The sequence below is a fragment of the Oreochromis aureus genome, linkage group 7 (genome assembly GCF_013358895.1).
Source record: "Oreochromis aureus strain Israel breed Guangdong linkage group 7, ZZ_aureus, whole genome shotgun sequence".
Taxonomy (NCBI): Eukaryota; Metazoa; Chordata; class Actinopteri; order Cichliformes; family Cichlidae; genus Oreochromis; species Oreochromis aureus.
Window position 1 is genome coordinate 31574140 of NC_052948.1, and position 23222 is coordinate 31597361.

General features: G+C 39.1%; 1 protein-coding gene across 1 annotated transcript in view; it reads left to right on the forward strand.

Annotated features, from left to right (window-relative positions):
• Positions 1 to 23222, forward strand: part of dcc (DCC netrin 1 receptor) — a 339659-nt gene that overhangs the window by 129006 nt on the left and 187431 nt on the right. Inside the window, exon 5 of the mRNA XM_039615624.1 lies at positions 677 to 813. Coding sequence (XP_039471558.1) covers positions 677 to 813 — 137 coding nt within the window. The remainder of the gene's footprint in view (positions 1 to 676; positions 814 to 23222) is intronic.

Here is a 23222-nt window from a genome sequence, read left to right on the forward strand (position 1 = left end):
AAGTCTTCCATCTTCCTTTGTTCGTAGTCACGTTGTTGTCATACTTCTCCTTGCGTGTGCTCTGTATTATTAGTATTGGAAACTAGTTTTTGAATTGTGTCAAGTTAGAGTTTTGGTATTTTTGTATCTCCCTCCTCAAACTCCAGCAATAAAACTGTTTTGTGTTCAGTCCTGTGTTCTGCAATTGGGTCAACACTTTGCCAGCCAGACACTGACTCATGACAAAATGAGTGTGGCCAGTCTTCTCTGACCTCTAACCGTAACAAAGCACTTTTAGAGAATTGTTACTCAATATGTATTTTTGCTTTTATGGACCATTCTCTGTAAACTTTAGAGATGGTTGTGTGGGAAAATCCCAGTAGATTATTGTTTTTTGAAATATTCAACCAGCCTGTCTGACATAATGAACCATGCCAAGTTCAAAGTCACTTAAATCCCCTTCCTTCACATTTCTGATGCTCCGTTTGTACCTTATCACATTGTCTTGACCATATCTACATGTCTAAATGCACTGAGCTGCTGCCATGGCTCAGATAGTTGCGTAGATCAGTTGCATGGCCAACAAGTGTACATAGAAAAAACTTATTATTTAGGTATCAAAGCTAGGCTGATCTTTCCTCTATGCAAGTAACAAAGAAGCAATAATGAAATGCAAAAACTCTTTCCGTCTTTCTAGGAACAAGAAGTACTCTCTACTGGCGGGCAGCAACTTGATCATCAGAAGTGTCACTGACGACGACTCTGGCAGTTACAGCTGTACAGCCTCCAACAAGAACCACAACATCACTGCATACGCTGAGCTCAGTGTACTCGGTGAGGAAATACAAGTATTATTTGACCCTTTCCCACCAGGCACATGACAGTCCTCACTTGGTCAAATATTAACTTAACGTCCTAACTTGGATAGAAAAACAAGAATGCACAAAGGTTTCTGTGTAAAATTAAAGAGCAAAACTGTGCCATTCACCAGTGCTCATTGGGGAGAAAAGGAAAAAAAAAACAACAACACCATGGAAATTAAAAAAAAAAAAAAAGCAAATAGGGCGAAAACAGTTGGCATTCCTACATTGACAGATAACCTCCAGAATCAAATGCAGTGTTGTTGTTTTTTTTTCCTGAGCTTACTGTTTGCTTCAGGAGGTTTTCATAAATAAAATATATTTGTATTTATTGTCTGACTGCTCCTCAGCAGCTGGTACATTCACACTGAAGGTGTTCAAGGATTCTGTTGATTGTTTGGTTTGAAGCAATTACTTTCAAAATTTCTTTTTTTCCTGAAATCTTATTCATTTTATATCACTGCTAGCAATTTTTACTGTGAAGTGATTGTGTAGAGGTAATTATGAACATCCTAGGACTGTAATTCAGCAGCTGTGAAAAACCGTTGCCCCCCCCAAAGCAAAGTGTTTACTGACAAAATATTTAAAAGGCTAAATGATAAACTGATATTGCTAAGCATTGGTAAAGATGAAAATCACAATATGACTGTCTAGAGACTTCTGTAGTTTTTATTTTTATTTTTTTATTCATAGTGTATTCAGATATCTCCTGAAATACTTCACGTTCAACAAGATGAAATTAGTTGTAAACACAGATGAAACTGAGAATATGTAACAGAAGAGTTCTGAAAATTTACTCTTCACTGACAGAGAAATAACTGACCTAACTACTGGTATGCTAGAAAAGCTTTTTGGTGAAATATGCAGATAAAATACTTTCTGTGTGGAGTAAGTAGCATTTAGCATTTAGAAAAAGCCTGGTAATAATGTGCTTATGTGATGATGTGCAAATTAACCATGCACTTATGTCGGTTATGCCAGTTAACTACGTGGAGTTGTACATGTCATGTTAAAAGCATAAAGTCTGCTGATAGCTACAATGTGCACAGGCCATTCAGGTAAAGCGGGAGCTACAAATAAACTTAGTTAATTTTTAATCTATGATCTAACTGAGGAATCACACCTGTGGTAAAAATTGGTTTCCCCTCATTATTAATATCCATCCCCACTAACAAAACAAAACAAAAACTATAGACTGTGGAAAGAAAAATGGAGGTATCCACTCTGAAGTGTGGATTTTGAGAATTACACCTCTACTAAATATTTAAATAAAAGGTCTTTCAGTTGCCAGAATCACTCCTAATGTTGTAATCAAGGCTCTGGTGGGGCCAGACCATCTGTTTTAGGAGTGAAGCTGGTTCTTTAGGACTTCTGGTAGTGTCAGTTTGAGACCAAACAGAAACTTTCCTGTATTCCAGATCAGAAAACAAACACATATAATTTGGGATTCAGTATCACAAATAATGTTCTAAGTTGTTATTTTCCTCTAATTACAGTAAAATGTAGCATCTTTCAAAACTTTGTTGTTTGCTTCACAGATGTAGGCTTACCCTAAAATTATACGGATATATTCACATCAAGCTTTGCGAAAGCTAAACTTCCCCCAGGCTTCTTACAAGACTGAAAGCAATCTATATTTGTAGTTGAATCCCATCAGGCTGCTGCTGTGCTTTAAAGTCAGCACAATCTGTTGGTGAAGTTTATCGTGCATGAAGTCTCTCAGCATCACCTCAGGAACAGCGCTGGACTGCAGGGTGAAATTCGTCCTGCGGTGACCAGAGCCAGAATTAGGTCAGTGGTCAAATGACGCCCACTGGGCCGAAAATACTTTTTTCCCCCCACATAAACACACATAGAAAAAAAACAAAAGCTGTGAGTGCCAGTAACAGTGAACTCATCTGTGTCATAAGGAGTTAAACATGACCGTTACAGCAATTTGTTTTTGCACCACTCATGTTTGTGAGGAGTCAGCAAGAAGTCACTGCCTCAGGCAGAGGAAGTGTTTGGGGGGGCGGTGTTGCATGTGCGGCTTACTTAAATTAAACCAAAGATCCTGTTTAACTTTCAATCCTGTTTTAAAGTGCTCACCTGGACTACAGTAAGGGAACTCAGAGCTGTTTTCCCCACGACTATACAATGAGTAGTTGTTTGCAACCGGAGAAGTGCGGCTGCTGGTCATTAGAAGAATGCAGGTTTGAGGCCCATTTATATTGGGTTCACTTTTCAGACCTGACAGCTACATCAGTCTTTTCTGCTTTCTATAGTTTGAGGAAAGGATAAATTTGAAATATTCTTTAAGTGGATTTAAGTTGCAGAAACTTTATCCCAGATGACCCTATATTCTTTTTGCACAACTTAATTGGCGTTCTCTCTCTCAATGGCTAGGCTTTGTTTTTTTTCACACAGAACTAAAGTTAGGAAGTGACAGACGGAAAAGTTTTCTTCCCACATAAAGACATTAGGTCTTCTTCAGACTAGCTGATGAACAGGTGTTTTTTTTAAAATCCTGTCAGTATCACAAGATTTTTCGCTACAATTAGAATCCGTGGTAGCACCTCTAATGAAACATAAGCCAGTCTTATTTTTCTACAGCAGAGAAAGCGGAAATCAAACAGAAGCAGCTGTTGTTTGTTGGACTCCGGAGAAAATCTGCAAATTAACCTTCGGGTATTTTCAGTCTCCTTCCAGCTGGGCCTCTCTGCTCGTCTCTGTCCTTTCATGTTTTTGTCTCAGTGTCCCCTCTGAGTCTTTCTCTGTGCTCGCACCGCATTCATATTCTGTTTACACTCTGCTCTCAACGGCCGCCGCCTGCAAACATCACATGATGTTTACAATAAACAGGAGAAGAGTCTGCGTCTTCAGTGTGTCACGCCTCAAATCTGATCATAAAGTGGCATGTTCTGACATGTAAACACGAGTGGCACATTTCCAAAAATGTGTGTATTTGTTCCTGAAATGTACCGTAACACACAATGGTCCCAGAGACTGTGTTGGTTTGTGTTGCAGAGAATTTCAGGAGGAGTGCTATAAGCCTTCATATGTAAAGGAGAGAACCCTTTTAGAAAACCTCTTGAATCTTTGTTTTCTTCCACTTATGCAGCTCAGAGTTACAGAGAAATGGCTGAAAAAAGTGTGCACATGTGTCTTTCCTCTTGTAGATGTGAAATAGCAATAAGCTGGATGAGCTGGGAGTGAACAGAAGGCCCTGCTCTTTTATTCTCTAATAGCTAATGTGCAGTCGCTAATATATATTGATCCACTTGTGCTATTCCTGAAAACAAACATTCTTTTTACATAAATCTCTAAAGGCAAAGGTTAAAAAGGGATAATTTTGGGTTGAGAAGAAAAGTCCCCTGATTCCCCAAAAAGAGAAGATTTAACAAACAATAATGTAAAAAATAAAAGGCTTAAAGTGGACCGTTCTGCTCATTTCAGCTCCAGATTTATTTTAGTTTTGGATTTTACTAGAGCAGCTGTGTATAATGCAGTTTAAAATAATGCTCATTTGTCTTTTAATTCTATTCAATTCAATTCAACTGAGTTCTATTTATATAGCGCGGAATCACAGTTGCCTCAAACTGGTGTATGTTTTAGGGTAAAGACCCTATAATGAAAGAAAGAAAACCCCAGCAATCAGCCAACTATCTGTGAGCAAGCACATTGTGACAGTAGGAAGGAAAAACTCCCGTTTAACTGGAACAGGCAGCACCAGGCTCATGGAGCGGCGGCCATCTGCCACGACTGGATGAGGATGATGGGATTGGGAGTTGGCCAAAAAAATCATGCTCTGAGCTGTTTTAGCTCCTCCCCCTTTAAGTTAGTTTTCTGATCAGTTGCCCCACATAACATCAAATGTAAAGCAAGTGGGTGGGGCTGGTGTGCAACTCATGGATGTAGGGCTGAGATAAGTGTATACACAATACCTTCTGCTATACAGAGCCAAGAGTATAAAGACTGTGAAGCTGAGCATCGAGAGCTTGCACTTGTACGTACGCTAACATTTTTTTTTAACTCCGGCCATGTTTTGTATGAGGATTCGCCATTGTAACAGTAAAATCATCAAAAGCATATTAGCCTCCCTTAAAGTCACAATACTGACCGCCATCTGCCAGACCTTTACCATGGAGGTCTTTGTACAGCTACGCTACGTTCTTGAATTATATTTAACTGCACTCCAGTCTCCGTGCAATTAAATGTCTGAGTGGATTACATTCAGAGGTAACATTTTATGAATGAAAGGAAATGTTCAGGTAAGGCCGTCAAATGAAGGAATCCAATTCAGACAGATTTGAAATCAAAAACAAACTTTAATCAAAGTTACCTACATGCACAGGAGAAAATAGCTGGATAATCAGCAAGAAATCCAGCATAAGATGATGAAACTGAAGAACAGCAACTTAAAACAAAAAAAGGGATACATGGAAACACTGTAGAGGAGGTGATAACGCAAGTAGGTGAATAACGAATGATGCTAAAAGAAAAAACATGACATGAAGTGTACCAGAGCTGGCAGGAGGTGGGTGGGATTGATGGGGGGCATATAAAGCACATGACTGTCACACCAGAGACGTTTGATCTAGACCTCTGTCACTTGTTAAGCTCAGACAATAAAGAAAAATACTTTTTTTAAACCCTGTAGGCACTCAGATGTGCTTTTGAATGTTCTACCTGGAAAAGAATAAAATAAATGAATATAAATCAGTCGGTAACAGCTCCACACCTGTAAGGCCAAACAGCCTGGGGCTCTGTGAATAAGCATCACTTGGAGAGTTTTGAAATAGAATTAAAGTCCTTCCCCATCATAATTTCAGTGAGCAGAAGCCCCATTGCAGTAACTCAATTAATGATGATGTTAGCACAATGATGCAGCCCACGGCTATTATTCCAAAGAACAATTATAAACAGACACATAAAAAAATACCAAAAGTCAAAGCAACCATTTTAATAACTTTAAATGAGAACTACAATTACTCTACACATCATGGGCTCATGGTCAGACTCACCAAAGCACTACAAATCATTTTGAAAGCACCAAAACTTTAAAGGTCACCAGTCTAGAGGCATCCAGAGTGTGATGTTAATCTTTAGCTGTCAGTGAACCAGGTGTGGGCTTGGTGGTTTATTAGTTGGTTTTGAAAACTGAACAGAACAACAGTTCTTCAAAAACAGGGAAAGGTGTTTGTCCTGAAGTCCTTTTTCACACTTCCACCTGCAGCCACTTACAGCACACCTGCACAGGCATAAAAGCCAAATTATAGAGGAGGCCAGTATCTGAGATCTTCTCAGGACAACACTTATCACATCTTTGAGCACATAATTAAACTGAACCTCTCTCCAGAGTGAGCTTTGTGTCTTCTCTCTATAATGGCAGCTTTTCTTTCTGCAAAGAAGTGTCAGTAACCATGTGCCACTCATTACAGAGGGAAAAAACAAAGGATTAAGCAGATGTAAGAAGAAGCAGGAGAATAAGGAGAAAGAATCCAACTTTAAAAAGTGAAGTAAAGCTGATGCATTTCTGATAAACACGTGGAGGCCGACAGTGAAGTCTTTCTACACTTTGTGCATTTTAATCAGTCGCTCCATCATTTCCCCTCTTTAAATGTTTTTTGATTCCTCATTTCAGAGCTGAAGGCGACATGGTATTAAACTGAAGTTTCTCTTATCATGACGAGCCTCGAGCTATCTGTAAATCCACTCTCAATTTATTCATTCATCCCTCCTGTGTCTGCCTTTTATCTCAGTTTGCTTCATCTGCAAATTAAATATATTTGATAACGTGAGCAGTTTACCTACACGCTCCATTTACACACTTTTTCTGCATATTTTTGGACAAAATAACATGAAGATGCATACACACACAGAGGGGAAATACACTCACCGGTCACTTTATTAGCTATACCTTGCTCGTACTAGGTTGGACCTCCTCTTTGTGGCACAGATTGAACAAGGCGCTGGAAACATTCCTCTGAGATTTCGATATCAAATGTCGTCACACACAGTTTCTCCAGATTTGTTGGCATCGCATCCATAACGATAATCTTCCATTCTGCCAAATCCCAAATTTTTTCCATTGGACCAAGAGAACAACTGAACAGGTCTGCCTAAGACAGTGCCCTGTGAGTGTTTCTGCATGGATATGCCAGAGTCATATTACACTTACCATTCTTCTTCTCATTTAACTCAAATGCCACCTTTTTAACTTCAGCTTGTTACAACTTTGCTTTCCTTTTCATCACTGTTCAGCTCCACCAGCCATTCTAGGGGAGCTACTTCACTTCCTATTAATCCCAGTGTGCAGATATTGGCTGCAATTCAGCTGAACTCACAGCAGGAAGTGCAAGGATAAGAGCAAAGTGGCTAAATTATGATTTACAACTGCTTCTAGACAAAAAAAATCCCACATTTTGTTTGAGGTCTCACAAAAGTCTCCTAATGTGTCTGAACTGAACTCATGTGCATTATTATTTCTTTGTTTAAGAAGTTATCATTTGGAAATGGGCAAGGGTATCTTTAGCAAGATGCTAAGCGGATGTTAGAAGCTAAGCTAAACCGCTGCAGAAACTTCAGTGTGTGTATAAGAAGCAGGTTTTTGTGGTCATTGAAGGCTGCTGCCCTCTTCATACCTCAAATCAAAATGGTACATGCCGTAGGTGCTCTGAGGTCCTCATGACTCACAGAAATACATAAATTATTACAATCAAATTTCATAAACGCTTCACATTAAAGGTCTTCGAGCAGCTGAGCAAGAATGTTATCTTGCTCTTGTTGGAGGCTTTTAATGTGAAACGTCTTCAGGAGACCCTAATTTGCCTTGAACTCTTATAAAGTGGTAGCAAAGTAAAAGTAAAGAGAAAGATGTGCTTAAAAAAGAAACTGAGGTGGTGTCATATTTAGCGTTTGTTTTTATTTTTATACACATATTCAGTCTCTTCATAACCTGCATTTTCTTTTTCGCATGGTGCCATAAATGCTGCATATATTTTACATTTTATCAGCTCATTAGCTTTAAGGATTTGGAAATGAAATCTCGGTGTTTATGTCCTCTAAAACATTTTGCTGAGTTCAAAAGTCCTCTGAGGACAAAGTAAACAGTTCAAGAGTGTTTATTGCTGCTTTCTCTTTAAGTGTAAAATATGAGAAGCCATAAAAACCCTACATTTTAATGGCAAAGTTTCCCGGACACGTGACCGACTCACTTCCCCAGCGTCTCCCCTGCATTGGCATTAAACTAAGAAATATGTTGTGCTAATATGCCCCATTACACTTTGTTTTTTTGCTAAATGGAGGCAGTTAGATGCTGATGAATATCCACAGCTAGGTGAAGTATGGAGATGTGTGTGTTCTGACTCCACAGGGCAGTGACCATGATTAGATGATTAGGATAACGAATGTGTGTGTTGTTTTCCATAATAATGAGTGCAGCCCGGCTCATTAGCCACTTCCTGTTAGCAGCTTAATGAAAGCTGTGAGAAACAAAGCCAGCGCTGCAGCTATCAGTCATATTCACGGTGCTGCTGTCAGCACAGCCGGCTAATATTTCAGGAGGATGCTAATAGAAAAAAACAAGACAAAAGCATCTTACAGGTCAGAGGAGAAATGTTTATTTTGTTATTGTTTAGATTTTATAATGTTATCATCAGAGGTTCTTCTTGCTTTTATATTTTGTACAAGTTGTTTTTAGTTGCAAGACTTTGTTGTATTATTTTAATATTATATATGAGATTCTAGTGCTGTTATAGTATTTATGACATAATCTGTTTCTCAAATCTAAACTAATTTTCACTAAAAAACCAGGGCTCAGACTATCCCAGGGGTGTCGTCATATTATATATATAATATCTTTTGTTTATTTTTATTTATTTTACTTGTGATTTAGTGAAGTCCTGTTATGAAGCCTCAAGCTGAGTTTTTGCTTAGTGTTTTAAAACTGGATGTGACCAGTAAGTGCTGTATCTGACTGAGATTCATAACTTGGGTTAACCAAGTAAATCCTGGATCTGCAAAATAGAATTAACTCAATAAGACTGAAGAAAATAGCAGATATTAGCTTTGGGTTAGATTTGACTAAAAATAATCAAATGATCCCTCCAAGATTCAAATGCCGTTCTTATGCTGACTGTTGAACGCTGCCTTGTTTGATGAGTCAGGCTTCACTAAATTAAATTAGCTAGATAACATTAGCTTACTTGTTAACACAGACAAAATATATGATCCCCCAACATAACCAGCTGTGCATAGTGAACTTGCAATCTTGTTGGCTTTGAAATCGTTGCTGTTTGATGTCTTCAAAGCAATTTTGGTGTAAACAGTAATAAAACTGCAATAGGACTGAGTTAGTGTGCTAACCAATGTTCCCTCTAAGCTGCGCACGTGCGCAATTGCGCACTGCTGGCACGGTCTCTGCGCACAGAAAATCTGTGTTGCGCACAAAAAAAATTAACCTGAATTGAAATTAAAATTAATACTTTAACAATTCTGTTTTGCAGTGTTAGTAAGTGACTGGCTGCTCCCATATTGTATTAGAACGATGCCACCTTACCCCATAGTCCAGCCAATAATGCGATTTACATTCGTATATACGCAGCCAATCAACGTTGTTGACAGGCTATGACAGCGTCCTTATGTGCCGACACCGGTGTTTTAGCTAGCAAAGCGGCGTGGCTGATGTGCAGTGAAGCCACGTTAATGACAACGTGTACAACCACTGGAGATGTGAGCAGGACAGACGAACAATTGACGGAAAAAGTGTGGACTTTATACCAGGTTTTAAATTGTGTTGATAGTCCACGTAAAACCAGAGTTATGATAAAAATATATGCAATGTTTGCTTTTCTTCCTGAATACTATCGCTGTTTATATTTACTGCGGGAAGAAACGGTAAAAACGGCGTTTTATAAGGAAAAAGGCTCGAAAGCACTCTCTGCCTGTGAGCAAAAACAAACTCCACCCCCCTCTCTCTTTCCTATTTGTCCAAAAAAGTACCATGTTGACCAATCAAAAAATGAGATGGCAACGTGGCATCTAGTTGTTAAGAAACGGGGGGAAGTTTTAGGAGTGACGGCGGTGCTTTGATATGTGAGAGATTTGCGAAGTTTAACGCAAATCTTGTGTAGTTAGTGTGTAGTGTAGTTTTGCTGTGTGTGTCAGAACAATGAGGCAGCTGCTGAATGTTACAGGTGTTACAGGAGTGATACATCTCCTGTTGTCAGGCCTGCAGGTATCAGGCTGTTGTTCTCCTTTATCTCATAGTGGACAGAAATTAGTTTTTGGAGTGGCACAAATAATTTGTGTGGCATCAGATTTGATGCAGAACAGCTGATTGTTCTGTAAATAGTTTGACATGTTTTTAAATAAACGCCTTGGCTGCATTTAAAAAAAATAGCTGCAAAAATCTTTGTTGTTTGCCAAACTGAGTTACTTTTTTTGAAGACGTAACTATATAATTAATTGCCCAGCATTGGTCATTATATACTATATTTTGCAGACAGAGTTACAGGACTCTCTCCTAGACCACAGACTCATAATACAAGTCAGAGCTTTTTTTTAAAAAAGAAAGAAAGTTGTGTTTTCAAAATTGGAGTTCAAGTTATTTTTACTTCCAATAGTGTTAACATGACTGGATTAACAGTCATAACAATAACAATGACTAGATTTTTTTTACATTTTCATTGTAAGTGGGCTAAAGCAGTTAATTAAAAGTAGTCTAACATAAATGTAAATGCTGTAATTTGATTATTTTAATAAACCATGTAACTTGGATGGATTAGATGCTGGCGTGACCACAGTGCACACGTCTGATGTCGCTCACAGTGGTCCAAGGGATCGCTCAGGGAGTTTGTGTGTTCGCTCAGACACGTGAAAAATTAGAGGGAACATTGGTGCTAACACTCAGCTATCAGTCTGTGATTGCATATAATTGTTATCTTGATACCATTCATTAGTTCATTGTCATTATTTTAACAGTGATAAATTGGCAAAAACTACTAATCTGTTGCCATTTCTTATAAATCTACATACAAAGAAATTCCCATTAAACAGAAAGTAGCATGAAGTACTTAGATTTAGAGTCAACCCAGAATCTCGTAAATGTGAAACACATTCAGAAATTCCTCCACAAATAGTGATATAGTTGCTGCAGGGGAGCACAATAACCCAGAATTACTTTGTGTACCTTTTTTTAGAGGAATATAAACAGTATACAGTAGACCCTGTGCACGAGAAAATGCTAACTTCCTGTTTTAAGAGCGGATGTAGAGTTGTACATTTCCGGTAGCTTTATTTTGTGGTCAATCGCTACTGCGAAGTTTGACCCAAAAATCATGTCCAAAACACAAAAACAGAAAGATGGCGTTAAGTTACAAAGAGCAGAAGGTGGGAACACTCACCATTGCTGTGTCATAAAAAAATCAAATTATCAATTTTGACGTTTAAAGATCGATTGGTTGTTTACATCACTCAACACAAGCAGAACTGCATTACAAAATCAGAAGACACATCGTCCACATTCAGAAGCACATCTCTGTATAGTGACAGTTCCTATGATTTAAACAGGCAAATGTTCAGCATTCAAACTACATGTGAACAATAGTCAAATCCAGATGTTTCCCCCATAAAGTCAGTATCAGCTAGTCAAGTACACACCTACACAGCATGACAACAAACTGTGGAAAAAAGCCACAAAAAAATAAAAATAAAAAATGAATGATTGCTTGTAAGGGTGTCTATATTAGTATTTACAAAGGGTATGTTGTGACTTACCTTCAAAATTACAGTGGTCCCTCGCTTTAACTCGGTTCACCTTTTGCAGCCTCGCTGTTTCGCCGATTTTTTTTTGTGCAATTTTGCATGCTTTTTTTTTTTTTTTTTACAGCGTATTGTGTTCTGCGTCCTGATCGGCTGTCAGTCTCGTGCCGTGTCTCCTGTACAGTACAGAATCGCTACATCGATCGCTAGGAGTGTGACTCTGAAGTGCTGTACTTTTCTCCCCAACATAAACAATGTTGACGAAACATTTTGCACCGTCAAAGGCACCTGCGGTAGCACGCAAAAAGTTGGACTTCTGATTCATTGATTTATTAATGATTCATTGACGTTGAATTCTCGCGCAGCTGCTCTATTCCCATGTTCTGGACCTGAAAACAGGGTTTGATCTTTGGTTTCATTCTATAATACTGGACTTATTTTTCTACAAAGGTTTGAACTTTGAGAGTGTTTAAACAAGAGAAAAAAGTGTGAAAATGTTCATGCCTGTATGAGAAAAGTGTACAAAGTGTGTAGTGAGGGGTTTTACAGCCTTAAAACATCTATAATAATTGTAAAAAATAAAGTTGGCTACTTTGCAGATTTGACCTATCACGGGTTATTTTTAGAACATAACAACCGCGATAAACAAGGGACCACTGTATACAAATACTGAGAAATATAAAATTTGAATCCTTTCTCTCTTTTGCTCTACTGCGCAGGGGAAAAAATATCAACAAGTCAATGAACATCATCTACAGATATATTCAGTAAATGCCCAAGACATCTTGAGAAATGTAAATCGCTGCTTGATTCATCATTTGGTTGACTTGTTTTGGAAAACCCGACTGTAAACAAGGAGTGAATATCACACCAGAAACGAAGCGCTATTCAAGAGTTTCCCCACCGGAAGTAGGATGTGCTAAGACACACATAGTCTATCAGCTGGCATTCATTTGAGTCAGACGGCTACTTTAAAGAGACGCAATGGAGACTGACATTAATTGATTGCAGCATGCAGGCAATCTGTCTGCATTTGCAACGTGCCTCGAGGCAACTGCTGCAAACTGAATTAAATTGAATTGCAATTATTTGCAAACCAATCTGATAGTGACTGCAGTTGGTCCAAGTCAGACTGTGATTGTTTGGAGACAGGTTGCCTCCCACCTAGAAATCTTTACATCATCTTGTAATCAGAAGAGCCACCTAGAGTTTGAGGATTAACACCCTCAACCTCTGCGTGTCCAGTTGGTCACAACTACTTTTATTTGGTCTCAAACAACAAAAGAATTAATTGCAGTCATCAGGCAAACACCATTTTTTTTCTAGTCACAAGGAGGTTGCTGTTCTGTCTTTAGTGTGACTGAGCCACAACGTTAGCTGCGTTGCTAACTGCTGACCCAGAGGAAAATTCAACTGATGTTCTTCTCATAGAAGATACTCCATAGGCTGTTGCGAGCAACAGTCTGTGGTACTGGCAATAAAAATCTGTTAAATTATAAAACACAAGTTACCTAAAATAGCTGGACTGTTCAGGGAATGGTTGCTGCAAGCAGAAGTGAGTGAGTCCTGAAGGTGCGACTGAAGCGTTACGTGCTTGTATTTAAAAGGAGAGCGTTGTGGTGTAAATTGAAACACTGTTAATGCAGCTACAGATTCACTGCAGTCACACGCACACGGGCACACAAACATGGCTAAACCACTAACGACACACGCACACACAAAAACTAATTCACAGCAGCAAAACTGAGATTGGTTTAGTCTCTGTGGTCTGCGGTGATTGTCTCACTTTGCTGTAGAATCATTAAGTCTCTCTGTTTAAAAAAAAAAAGAAGGATGGCAAACACACACTAACACCCACACACACACACCCTCCTGGTTGTGGCCTGCGGGGTTCCTCTCCTGATTAATTACCGGCTCTGTGAATTACTGTGGGTGTTTTAGAAAACATTTAACAAGCTGCCAAACTCCCCCACTGAGCCGCCGGCCGGCCCTGCCGCCGCTCGCCTAAAGAGACTGAAAGACATGAAAGAAAGAGCGGAGAGATAGAGGGGGCGGGGTCACAGGGCTCCTGTAGAGAGAGGGAAGTCTTCACTAATACAGAGGGAGGATTTAAGCGTGTCAATATGTCTGCCAGTGCAGCCAAGACCAGAACGTTTTAACACTCTCAGAACGGACAAACTGCCAGAAGTGCCCCTGGCTCTCAGATATTTTAGAGTTGTCCCTTTGTGGCTTCTTGCTGGATAAAAGCACAGTGTCCTGGAAAGTGTTTTTAGCATAAAAACAGCTTCAATTTAATTTGAAGTATCATGGGGAGTTGGAGAGAGCAGAGAGATGAATAACACTTGAAACGAACTAATGGGCAATAAACAATACAGTAAGTAAGTGAGGTGAAAGTTTAACTTAAAGTCTTTAGTTGTAAAGCGTGTTAGCATCTACTCTGATAATGTCTGAGTATACTAAAGGTTTCATATCCAGGACATAGGTAGAGACCTAGAAGCTACATCCATCTATTATTCAGTCTATATGGACACAGCTAGCTAGCCCCCACGAATGTTTTCAGACTCCAGTGCTGTCACTGCAAGTATAGACACAGAAAAACAAAAAAACCCGATGTAACAAAAGTTAGTTAACTTTTTTTTTACTTGCCTTTTTTACTTACTTTCTTACTTGCCTCCATGCTTTGTTCCTTCAGTAGATGCTATTGTTTCAGTGGTACACTTTGTTTCATTGCATTCCTTTTCTAGACCATATTTGATTTGATTAATTAGTGAATAGTCAGAACATATCTCTAGTTTTCTCTGTCTCCCACTGATGAATAATCCTTCCAAACATTTTTTGATCCAGATGAACTTCAAAAGCCTCATCTCTGGTAACATTTTCATGTAATTCAGTCTATACCTTTTGGAGTAATTCTGCCTGCAAACACAAGAAATTCAAGTGAGAACTTTAGAGGGTGAAATTTGGCTAAACTTTTGTGAGAGGTATAAGGTTGGGAAAACATGGATTAGTATCTTACATTACTATTACTATCACTATCTTATTACAAAACCCCTTGAATGATCCCAAAATTAGCACATGGTGTTCTCATCCCGTGGTGTCAGACCTTACATCTCACAATGTGTTTTTTGTTGTTTGTGTTTTATTGTACCGACTACATCAATATTGTTTGTAGTCCCAAGTTTATCAGCCACCTCTGTTTTGGACCTTTGAAACGTTTTGGTTTGGATAAAAATGTGCGCGTTTGTAACATTGACCTCTAAGTTGATAATAAATGCCCTGGTCTCATCCATGCCATGAACTGGTTTTCTGGACCTTGTGATGAAAGACACCTTGCAGGTTACTCAGATGCCAGAAGGTTTGACAAAACAACATTATTTGGTAATGATGGGGTTAGACAGAAAATCATGACCTTGGGCCAGGACACTTTCCAGAAACTTTCCACCAACCTGTCATTGTCTTATGTTCTACATCTGGCACAGTCAGCACAATATATACAGCCGAAGGAGTCCAAAACACACTTTTTCTTCAAAGAAAAGTCAAACAGTCTTACCCTAGTTCATTTGTAACATTATGAAATCTTAGAACATTTTAAATACAGTAAAACATATAAAATATCTTAAGTTCAAAGGTGCCTTGTCTCCAAGACCCTGGACATGTAATCAAGCTTAGAAGAATAGTGTAGGAATTACAAAAGCCTGCTAGCAAGAGGTGTTTGATATCATCCTGAACAGACATCCTGAAGTTTCTGAAGACTAACCACCGGCCGCCATGAATCCCATCATATCCAGTGAACATTATTTATGACTGCTTTAGATTTTACAGAGCAGTTCTATAAAATTCCAATACATATCATTCTCTTCTGTCTCTATTCTTTTATAACCCCTCCTTTCCCCTCCATATCCACTATTCTACAGATTAAAGCACTGCTGGCTCTTTGGTCACGTATGTTCACGCCATGTAATCCTTCTCAGTCTGTCCAGCGCGCCGCTACTGCCGCTGCTCATTTCTTTCTGCCTGATCTCAGGTTTTTAATGCATCCGCAGAGGCCGACAAATCAAATCATCCTGACCCGTCCTTTGTCTCTTAAGCTTTGTAATCCAGGATTTGAACTCAATCAAGTCGCAGTGGGGGAAAGAAAAAGGACTTTGTGTGACTTTTCCCTAGAGCTGACCCCGAAGGGAACTAACCTGCCTCATGTTTTATACCCATCAGGCTCCCTTTGAGCTGGAATTTCAGAGCCGATTATAAAATGTCACTCTTGTGGAGGAATATCTTCTTCAGCTTGTCCATAAGACAAATGAAAGTAAAATGCAGGAGGTGATCAGTTGCAGACATCTGTTCGTTTTTACCATCTGTTGATGCTGCAGATTGTTTGGATGTTTGTGATAAATGTTGGGAGATTCCCAGTTCCTTCTCGCCAGTCGGATCAGCGCCCGTTTCGTTCTTGTTTGCCGTCTTTATTCCTGCCATCTGTGTCTGCTGTTTGGGAATTTTTGTTATATAAAATTCTACTGCTTTGAGGTGATTTAAGAACTGAAGGTTGTTCTGATTCTTTACTTTTAGTACAGTTTGTCCTTCTAGTCTGTCCTTTAAGAAGATATGATGCCTAGACACTCATTTTCTACGCTGCAGATAGTTTCTACACTCAGCGGCTTGTTTGACCTTTGGCCTTGCGCTGCTCTCTCTCAGTCTGGTCTGGTTTTTCCTTACTACAATGTCACAGTTTGTCAGTGTCCTCCCTCCTGCGTGTTTGTCTGAGGTGATTACCTTCACGCTGGTTTCACCTGTTCGTCCGGATGGACAGCTCCGGCAGGGAAGGGCAGGTGATGTGGGCCTCGGGGGTCTCGACCCGGCTGCATCTCTCAGCATGGAACACGACTTCACTGATATGACAGGATTTAGGTCAGGGCTGTCGGACAGCGAGGGCCACGCTGAGCTAATTAGACTTTATAAATATCCACTGTGTCATCCCGTCATGATGACCACCGCTGTTGCCTGTTAAACTGCTGCCATGGCAACCAGCTGGAAGTCAGTCTTCCTGCTGTGAGCTGCATCTGAGGAAGAAATCCCATGTAAGCTCAGCTGTCTTTCACTTCTGTGTTCAGACAGCAACGAACAATCAGCAGAGAACAATCGTTCTGAGAAGGATTTGAATGCTCAAAATTGTAGTAACATCAAGGGGGCCAATATGTTCGTGCCAAAAACTGGAATTTCTCTAATGACCCATACAGATTGGCACCACAGTGAATCAATTACCCTGGACTTCACTGTTAAAACACCTTATAGAGGAAATAAACATGGATACACTTTGCTCCATTTTCTCTTGATAACAACTGAAAAGAGAGTGATTTTTAATTTTTTTTTATGAATTCACATTCTTAAGTTGTATTAAAGTTTAAAGTCTCCATTGTTAGGGCCTTGAATGGATATCAGCTCAGTCTGTTTGGCACTGAACTTGATTACTAGACTGTTTTGTAGTGTTGAAGCCTTATTGACTTTGTATATCAAAAAATGACTTGTTGTGCAGTCATGGTGATTTACATGATAATTTAACATTTTATTAGGTCTTCATTAGAAAACACCTACCATCAGATTGAACAGAAAGTCTTGACCTAAGATGCTGGGTGCACTGAAAATCTGGAAGATTCACCTCATAGGATAAATCAGCAGACAAGACAATGGGTTTTGAGATTGTACTTGTACTAACAGACCATCGAAAAAGTCGAGTACATGAAATATGAATGTTACCTAGCACTAATTACCAGATATGTGTACTTTATGAATGCAGCTTGCTAACCAAACTAGCTAGCATTAGCCAACTTGTAATTGGCACTGTATCCTTTAATTTATAAGAGGTCACTCTTCTATTCTTCTACAAAAGCAAAAGGAGGGGGCTACCGTAGAACCAGATTCAGTTAATCTAGTGTCAACTATCCACATGCAAAACCATAAATGGCAACAAGATGTTCTGTGACATTCATGCTAGCACACTCCTCTTCAACAACAGCCCCAAGGTCTTACAGGATTCAGGATCTGGTAACTGTGAAGGTCACTGAGGTCCACTCCACCTGTTTCCATGTTTATCAAACCAACTTTAGAGTATTGTTTCTTTTTGACATGATTTGTCATGCTGTTAGAAGTAACCATTAAAAGATGGTAAACTGCTGCCATTAAGGGACACACGTGGTCAGCAGATATACTCAGTTATGGTATGGTATTAAAAACATAGTTGATTGGAAAGACAACATTACACAATTTACAACACCAGCAGCAGCAGCCTGGACTGTTGACACAGGGCAGGTTGAATCCATGGATTCATGCTGCAAATGCCAAATTCTGGACTGACCATCTGCAGCCTCTGCGGAAATGGAGATTCAGCAGACCAGACCACATTTTCCCAATCTTAAACTGTCGAGTTTTGGTGAGCCTGTGCCCACTGAAGTCTCAGATTTCTGTTCTTGGCTGAAAGGACATGGAACCCAGAGTGGTCATCTGCTGCTGTAGTGCCATCTGCCTTTAAGGGTGGATGTGTTGTGGATTCTGAGAAACTTTTCTGTGGTGAAAATGCAGGAGATCACCAGTTTAAAACACACAATCAGAATCACTGAGGTTCCACTTTTCCCAGTTTTATTTGTAATGTGAACATTAACTAAATCTCCTATTTTAAAAATGTTATTTTTTTAAACAACTATTTACATCATAATTTTTTTTTGTCTGTTGCCTGGATATCTGACCTTCTCTCTCTTTTTTACTTTTGTGTTGGGAAATAATTTCATTGTAATTCAGTCCATAAAGGAAATTTCAGTTGCGTTTTGATCAAAGATGCACTATTTAAATAGTGAGTCTTTGCTCCCTCAATTACCCATTAAAAACATCTCTAAAGGCTTTTCAGTTTCACCTTGAGTAATGTAAAACCGAATACTATAGTTTACATGAATATAGTTAATGTGATTGAACTATAAAAAATGTCTGAACCCAATAACTTTAATGTAGTTTTTATCTTTTCTAAGTTTTTACATTTTTACCTCACAGTGTTATACCAGTAGTTCCCAGATGATGTGCTGATGCAAATTCAGGTTTATGACAGCCATACATTATTTCTTGAACGTATATTAGACAACAAGGGAGTTATGAAATAAATGGTAATTTATTGTAGTAGTGATTTTTTCAAAATTCGATTCAGGTGCTTTATATTGTTCAAACCTCTCAGTCAGAGACATGATTTCAAAGACACGTACACGGTAGATCCTGAGATTATGAAAACACGACACATTAAAGGCTCTGACTGATTGTGAAGAGGGTAATAAAGAGGGAGAAATCTATCACTTGTGTGGAGCCCTGCAACAAAAAAATAGTTTAAAAAACTGTCAGGAAACAGTTCTGTGACAGAAAAGTCTAATGGCTTCATCTGTATGATGAACAGCCAGAAATAATCTAATGCTAACATGGTGTCAAAACTTAACATCCTCTCTGGGAGAAATCTGGGAAAAAACAACCAGATGTAAGAAGTTTGTCAGCTTGTTTGTCTCTGGTAAGACAGTGGTAGGTAAGGTCTATGCTAAGGGAATGGTGATAGTCTTAAAACCAGTCCAGATCCTGCAAATGGGCTCAGAAAAGCTCAAATTATAATTAAAAGAACTGATTGTGTGTCACATGACTAAAAACTGTTTTGAAACTAGGAATTTTCAAAAGCATTTATCTAATGAAGTCCAGTCGCTTTCTTTCAAGATGCTTAGACCACATTTCTGTACAATACCACATTTTTAAAGTGGTGAATAGAGAAAACAATGTATTCTGATTATTATTACATGTAACCTCTTTAAATCCACCAGGTCACTGATGACGTATTCAGGCCTAAGATTAGGTAACCACCTAGCCCTTTTTGGAGGTTTTGCCTGATTGGAAAAACCCAAATACAAAAGCTTGTAACCTTCTAAGATCTAGCTTGTCTCCAGTGATGATCCCAGTTCTAAGTCTTGCTCAGAGCAATTTTCATGTAAAATTTAATTTGAATGTGCCTTAAACCCAACCCACCCCTAACAGTACCCAAATGAGCGTTGACCTGGATGTTCAACTGTTAAAAGTAACTCGATACATTACAAGGTTACAGCCATTACGGAGTAGTCTGTTACTTTATAGTGTCCTATAAGGAAAAGTAAGTTGTTAAAGTGACCACTACATTTCCATTGAGAATATTGGTGATAATATGCAGAGAGGGTGTGTACGTTATTGTACCTCCTGAGTGTACTGAAGTTTCCTCTTTTAAATGGGAAATGGTATCTGTAGCGTGCTCTCCACATTAACCAGCAACAACCTTGTTAATTCTCTCAGTGACAGCTTTTTGCCGAACTAAGAATAAGCCAGTTTGGTTCCTGAGCTGTTGCACCTGCATCATTCTCCTTCTCAGCTGGCCTCGTCATCATTGAGGTGCAGCTGTATTTAGCCTGTAGGTGCTTCTTTAATTAGTGAAGCAGCTAACAGTACTTATTGTCACTCTGGCACAAAATAATACAAAACTTTATCCCTTAGCCTAGATACATTGACTGTAACCAGGTGGCAGTTAAGAGGTTAACATGCTCCCTGATACTTATTTAAGACTGAATAGTCTCAGAGTAATTCCAGATACTTGGAGTCAAAGAAAAACAGAAAGTCCCCAATGCACTTGGACTTTTCCGCAGGGACACGCGTTAACTAACTAAATTACTAATTACATGAATTGTAAAACTAATACATTACTTGTTACATTAAAAACAAAATCCTTGATATCACAATAAATCCCCAATAACTCAATGCTACAAACAACTCCTTGCTCTCTCGTGGACAGACACCAGTTTAAGTGTTTCCTTCGCTGCTCTCTGAACTCGCCCTGCTCTCACACATCGATTCATGCCAGGACGCGCGTCTTGATTTGCAAATTGATTACCTTTCCTCTTTGCTTTGTGCTCGCTCAGTAATTCTGTTGAAAATGAGCACTTGTTTAAAAATGCGCAGACAGAAGATTCAGCAGCTCTCGGTGTGAACAGTTAGAGTCTCTGTAATGAGAAGTCTTGTGCTGGAGTTGAAATGAATCTGGCTCTGCTGAGACATGGAAGCCTAAAGTGCCTCATTTTGATTGAAAATTGTTTGTTTTCAGTGGCACACAGAAACAAAAAGGTGCTTGTGATGAGTTTTCTCATTTTCTCAGCTTTGACAAACACAACAAATAGTGCATGAAAAGTACCTGTTGGCATCACATTTGCCACATCGGAGACAGAGTACATTTGTTTGGGTGGTGCAGTAGAGTATGAATGTAATTGTCAAAGCTGACACAGATTTAGAGTTAAAAAACTGGTAGTGAGCTGCTAAGTCCCGATCCTTGAAACATGCAAGGCATTGGTAAGAAAGAACCTGAAAGCATCATCTGTCTACAAATCCAGTTCCCTGATGGACAAGGATGAATGTGTCATTAGGAATAATCCAAGATTGTGCTAATACATAGACATATGGCACTCCTCTTCAAATTATTGCATGTGCTTACAGTTGCACAAAATGGAGTCATTTTCCAGAAGCCATTTTTATTTTATTTCTTTTTACATTTCTGCCTAAAATCACACGCAAATTCAACCAAAGCTGCTCCACAGCTGTGAGGTCAAACCGAGCAACCTTGAGCTGTTTAAATAACACTTGGGAGATTTTAAAATGCAGTAAATCTTTGTGTTCCCATCGCAAGGACAGGATCTGGTTTGAAACACAAATGAAAACTGACATTTTTACTCCTACATAATCATAATGGTAAATTCACTGAGACCGATATTAATCAATCTGTTAGAAAAAAAATTCCTCTAAGACTCCACCAGATTTGTTCCTTTAAGTGAATATGTCCCTTTTGGCAGCTGCAGCAGGTTGTTTTTAAAATTCAGATCAGATATAACTTGGCCCCGTCACAAGGACCTCAGTGGTGGAAAGTGATAAGGGTTTAAAGCGAATACACAGGCAGTGAATGAGGAAGTGCTAGAAGAAAACCCTTTGATTCATAAAACTAGTCACCTTGTATTCTTTATTCGGCACCTAATGAGTCTTTTAATTCTATTTAAGTTGCACAAGAAAATCTTGATGCATCCTTTTTCCATCCAGTGGTGGAAACCCACAGATTTAAACAGTATTGTGCTGATGCCAAAAGATGAACATTTCATCTTTGCAGCCTTAATTCTTTTAAATCAGACATTATGAGTGAGGCATGGTTCTGACGGGGAAACCAATGCTGCTCATATGGTGCATCAACATAGTCTCCACATGCAAACATGCTGCTTATTTTATTGTAAATAGGGTCCGCAGTTCATGGATTGATCATCATATGCATTAAATAAGACCTGCAAGCAGCAACTGAGGCTATACACGCATCAGGAACGTATTTAATGAGGTCACAAATCAAGAGAGAAGTAGGGCTCATTGATGACTTCTATATAACCAGATTTCTTTTTGAGAGTTTTAAGAGAACATTGTGTAAGTCTGAAAATAATATTACTGTTAATATTATTAATATTATATGATCAGCACCATGGACAGCAACTACAGCCAGAGGTCCAGGGAACACACATGTATCAAAATTTATGCTTTAAACTCACTCAGTTTTCTTCAGTTAGGCTGACAGAAGCCCGAAAGAGATTCAGCCTCACTAAAGTAACATAACATAACATAGGTGCTGTAGTGTCTATGAGTGTGAAACCAAAGAGTCCATTAACTCAGGTCCTCACAGACTGACTGGATTGATCGCTATATAACAGACAAAGTCATTTACAGATATCATCATTCAACATTTATTTCCAATGGACTAGCTTCTCTCTATATGTGTATATATATCAGTATGGGTGCATATTCTCAATATATAACTGAAAACAAAGTTTAAATCCTCTACAAAATCACAAACACAACCGACTCATCCATCAGGGCCCATTTGGGCCTTGATCTGCTCAAATCCAAGGTCCTGGTGATACCCTGTCTTTCTGCCTTTGAGCACCATTTCTTTCTGTTGGTTTGCTAAACATAATTTAGAAAGCCGTTGCGTTGAATCTATGACAGACTTGCTGCTGCAAAAATTGTCACAGGCAATTCGCACAAATGAAATGATGCAAGGTCAGGAAGTACAAGTAATATATTTCCTAGCATGCAACTCCACTAAGGATGTCTGTTCTTTGTAGCTAAAATTCAATTCATGGCCCCTCATGTAGGCCATGTACATAGATTCAACACAGAACATAAATAAAGCTTAAGGACTCGTCATTAGCCAGTGTGAGTGCAGTGTTCCTCAGTTTCACAGTCACATCTACCCCACACTCACAGCTCCAAAACTCTCTAAAGGCTTGAAGTTTCACAGTGGGACTTTGCTAACCAGTGGGTGACGTCTTGGTGGCTCTGTCTAGGTCTCCTGTACGGTCTGTCACTAGAAACTACTACTGCAGAGGCTGATGTGTCAGTATTTTTTATCTGTCTCCCCAACTTTACAGAAGTCTTTCACTAAATTGCTGCAGTTTCCCTCTAAACGTCCCCACATTATGGACAATACATTTACATCACTTAAAATTAAGGTCAGCAGTGGTAGATGAAAATGATATGCAAAATGGGCTCGGCATCCAGCAGCAGCCATGTTAGCCCTTCACTCTT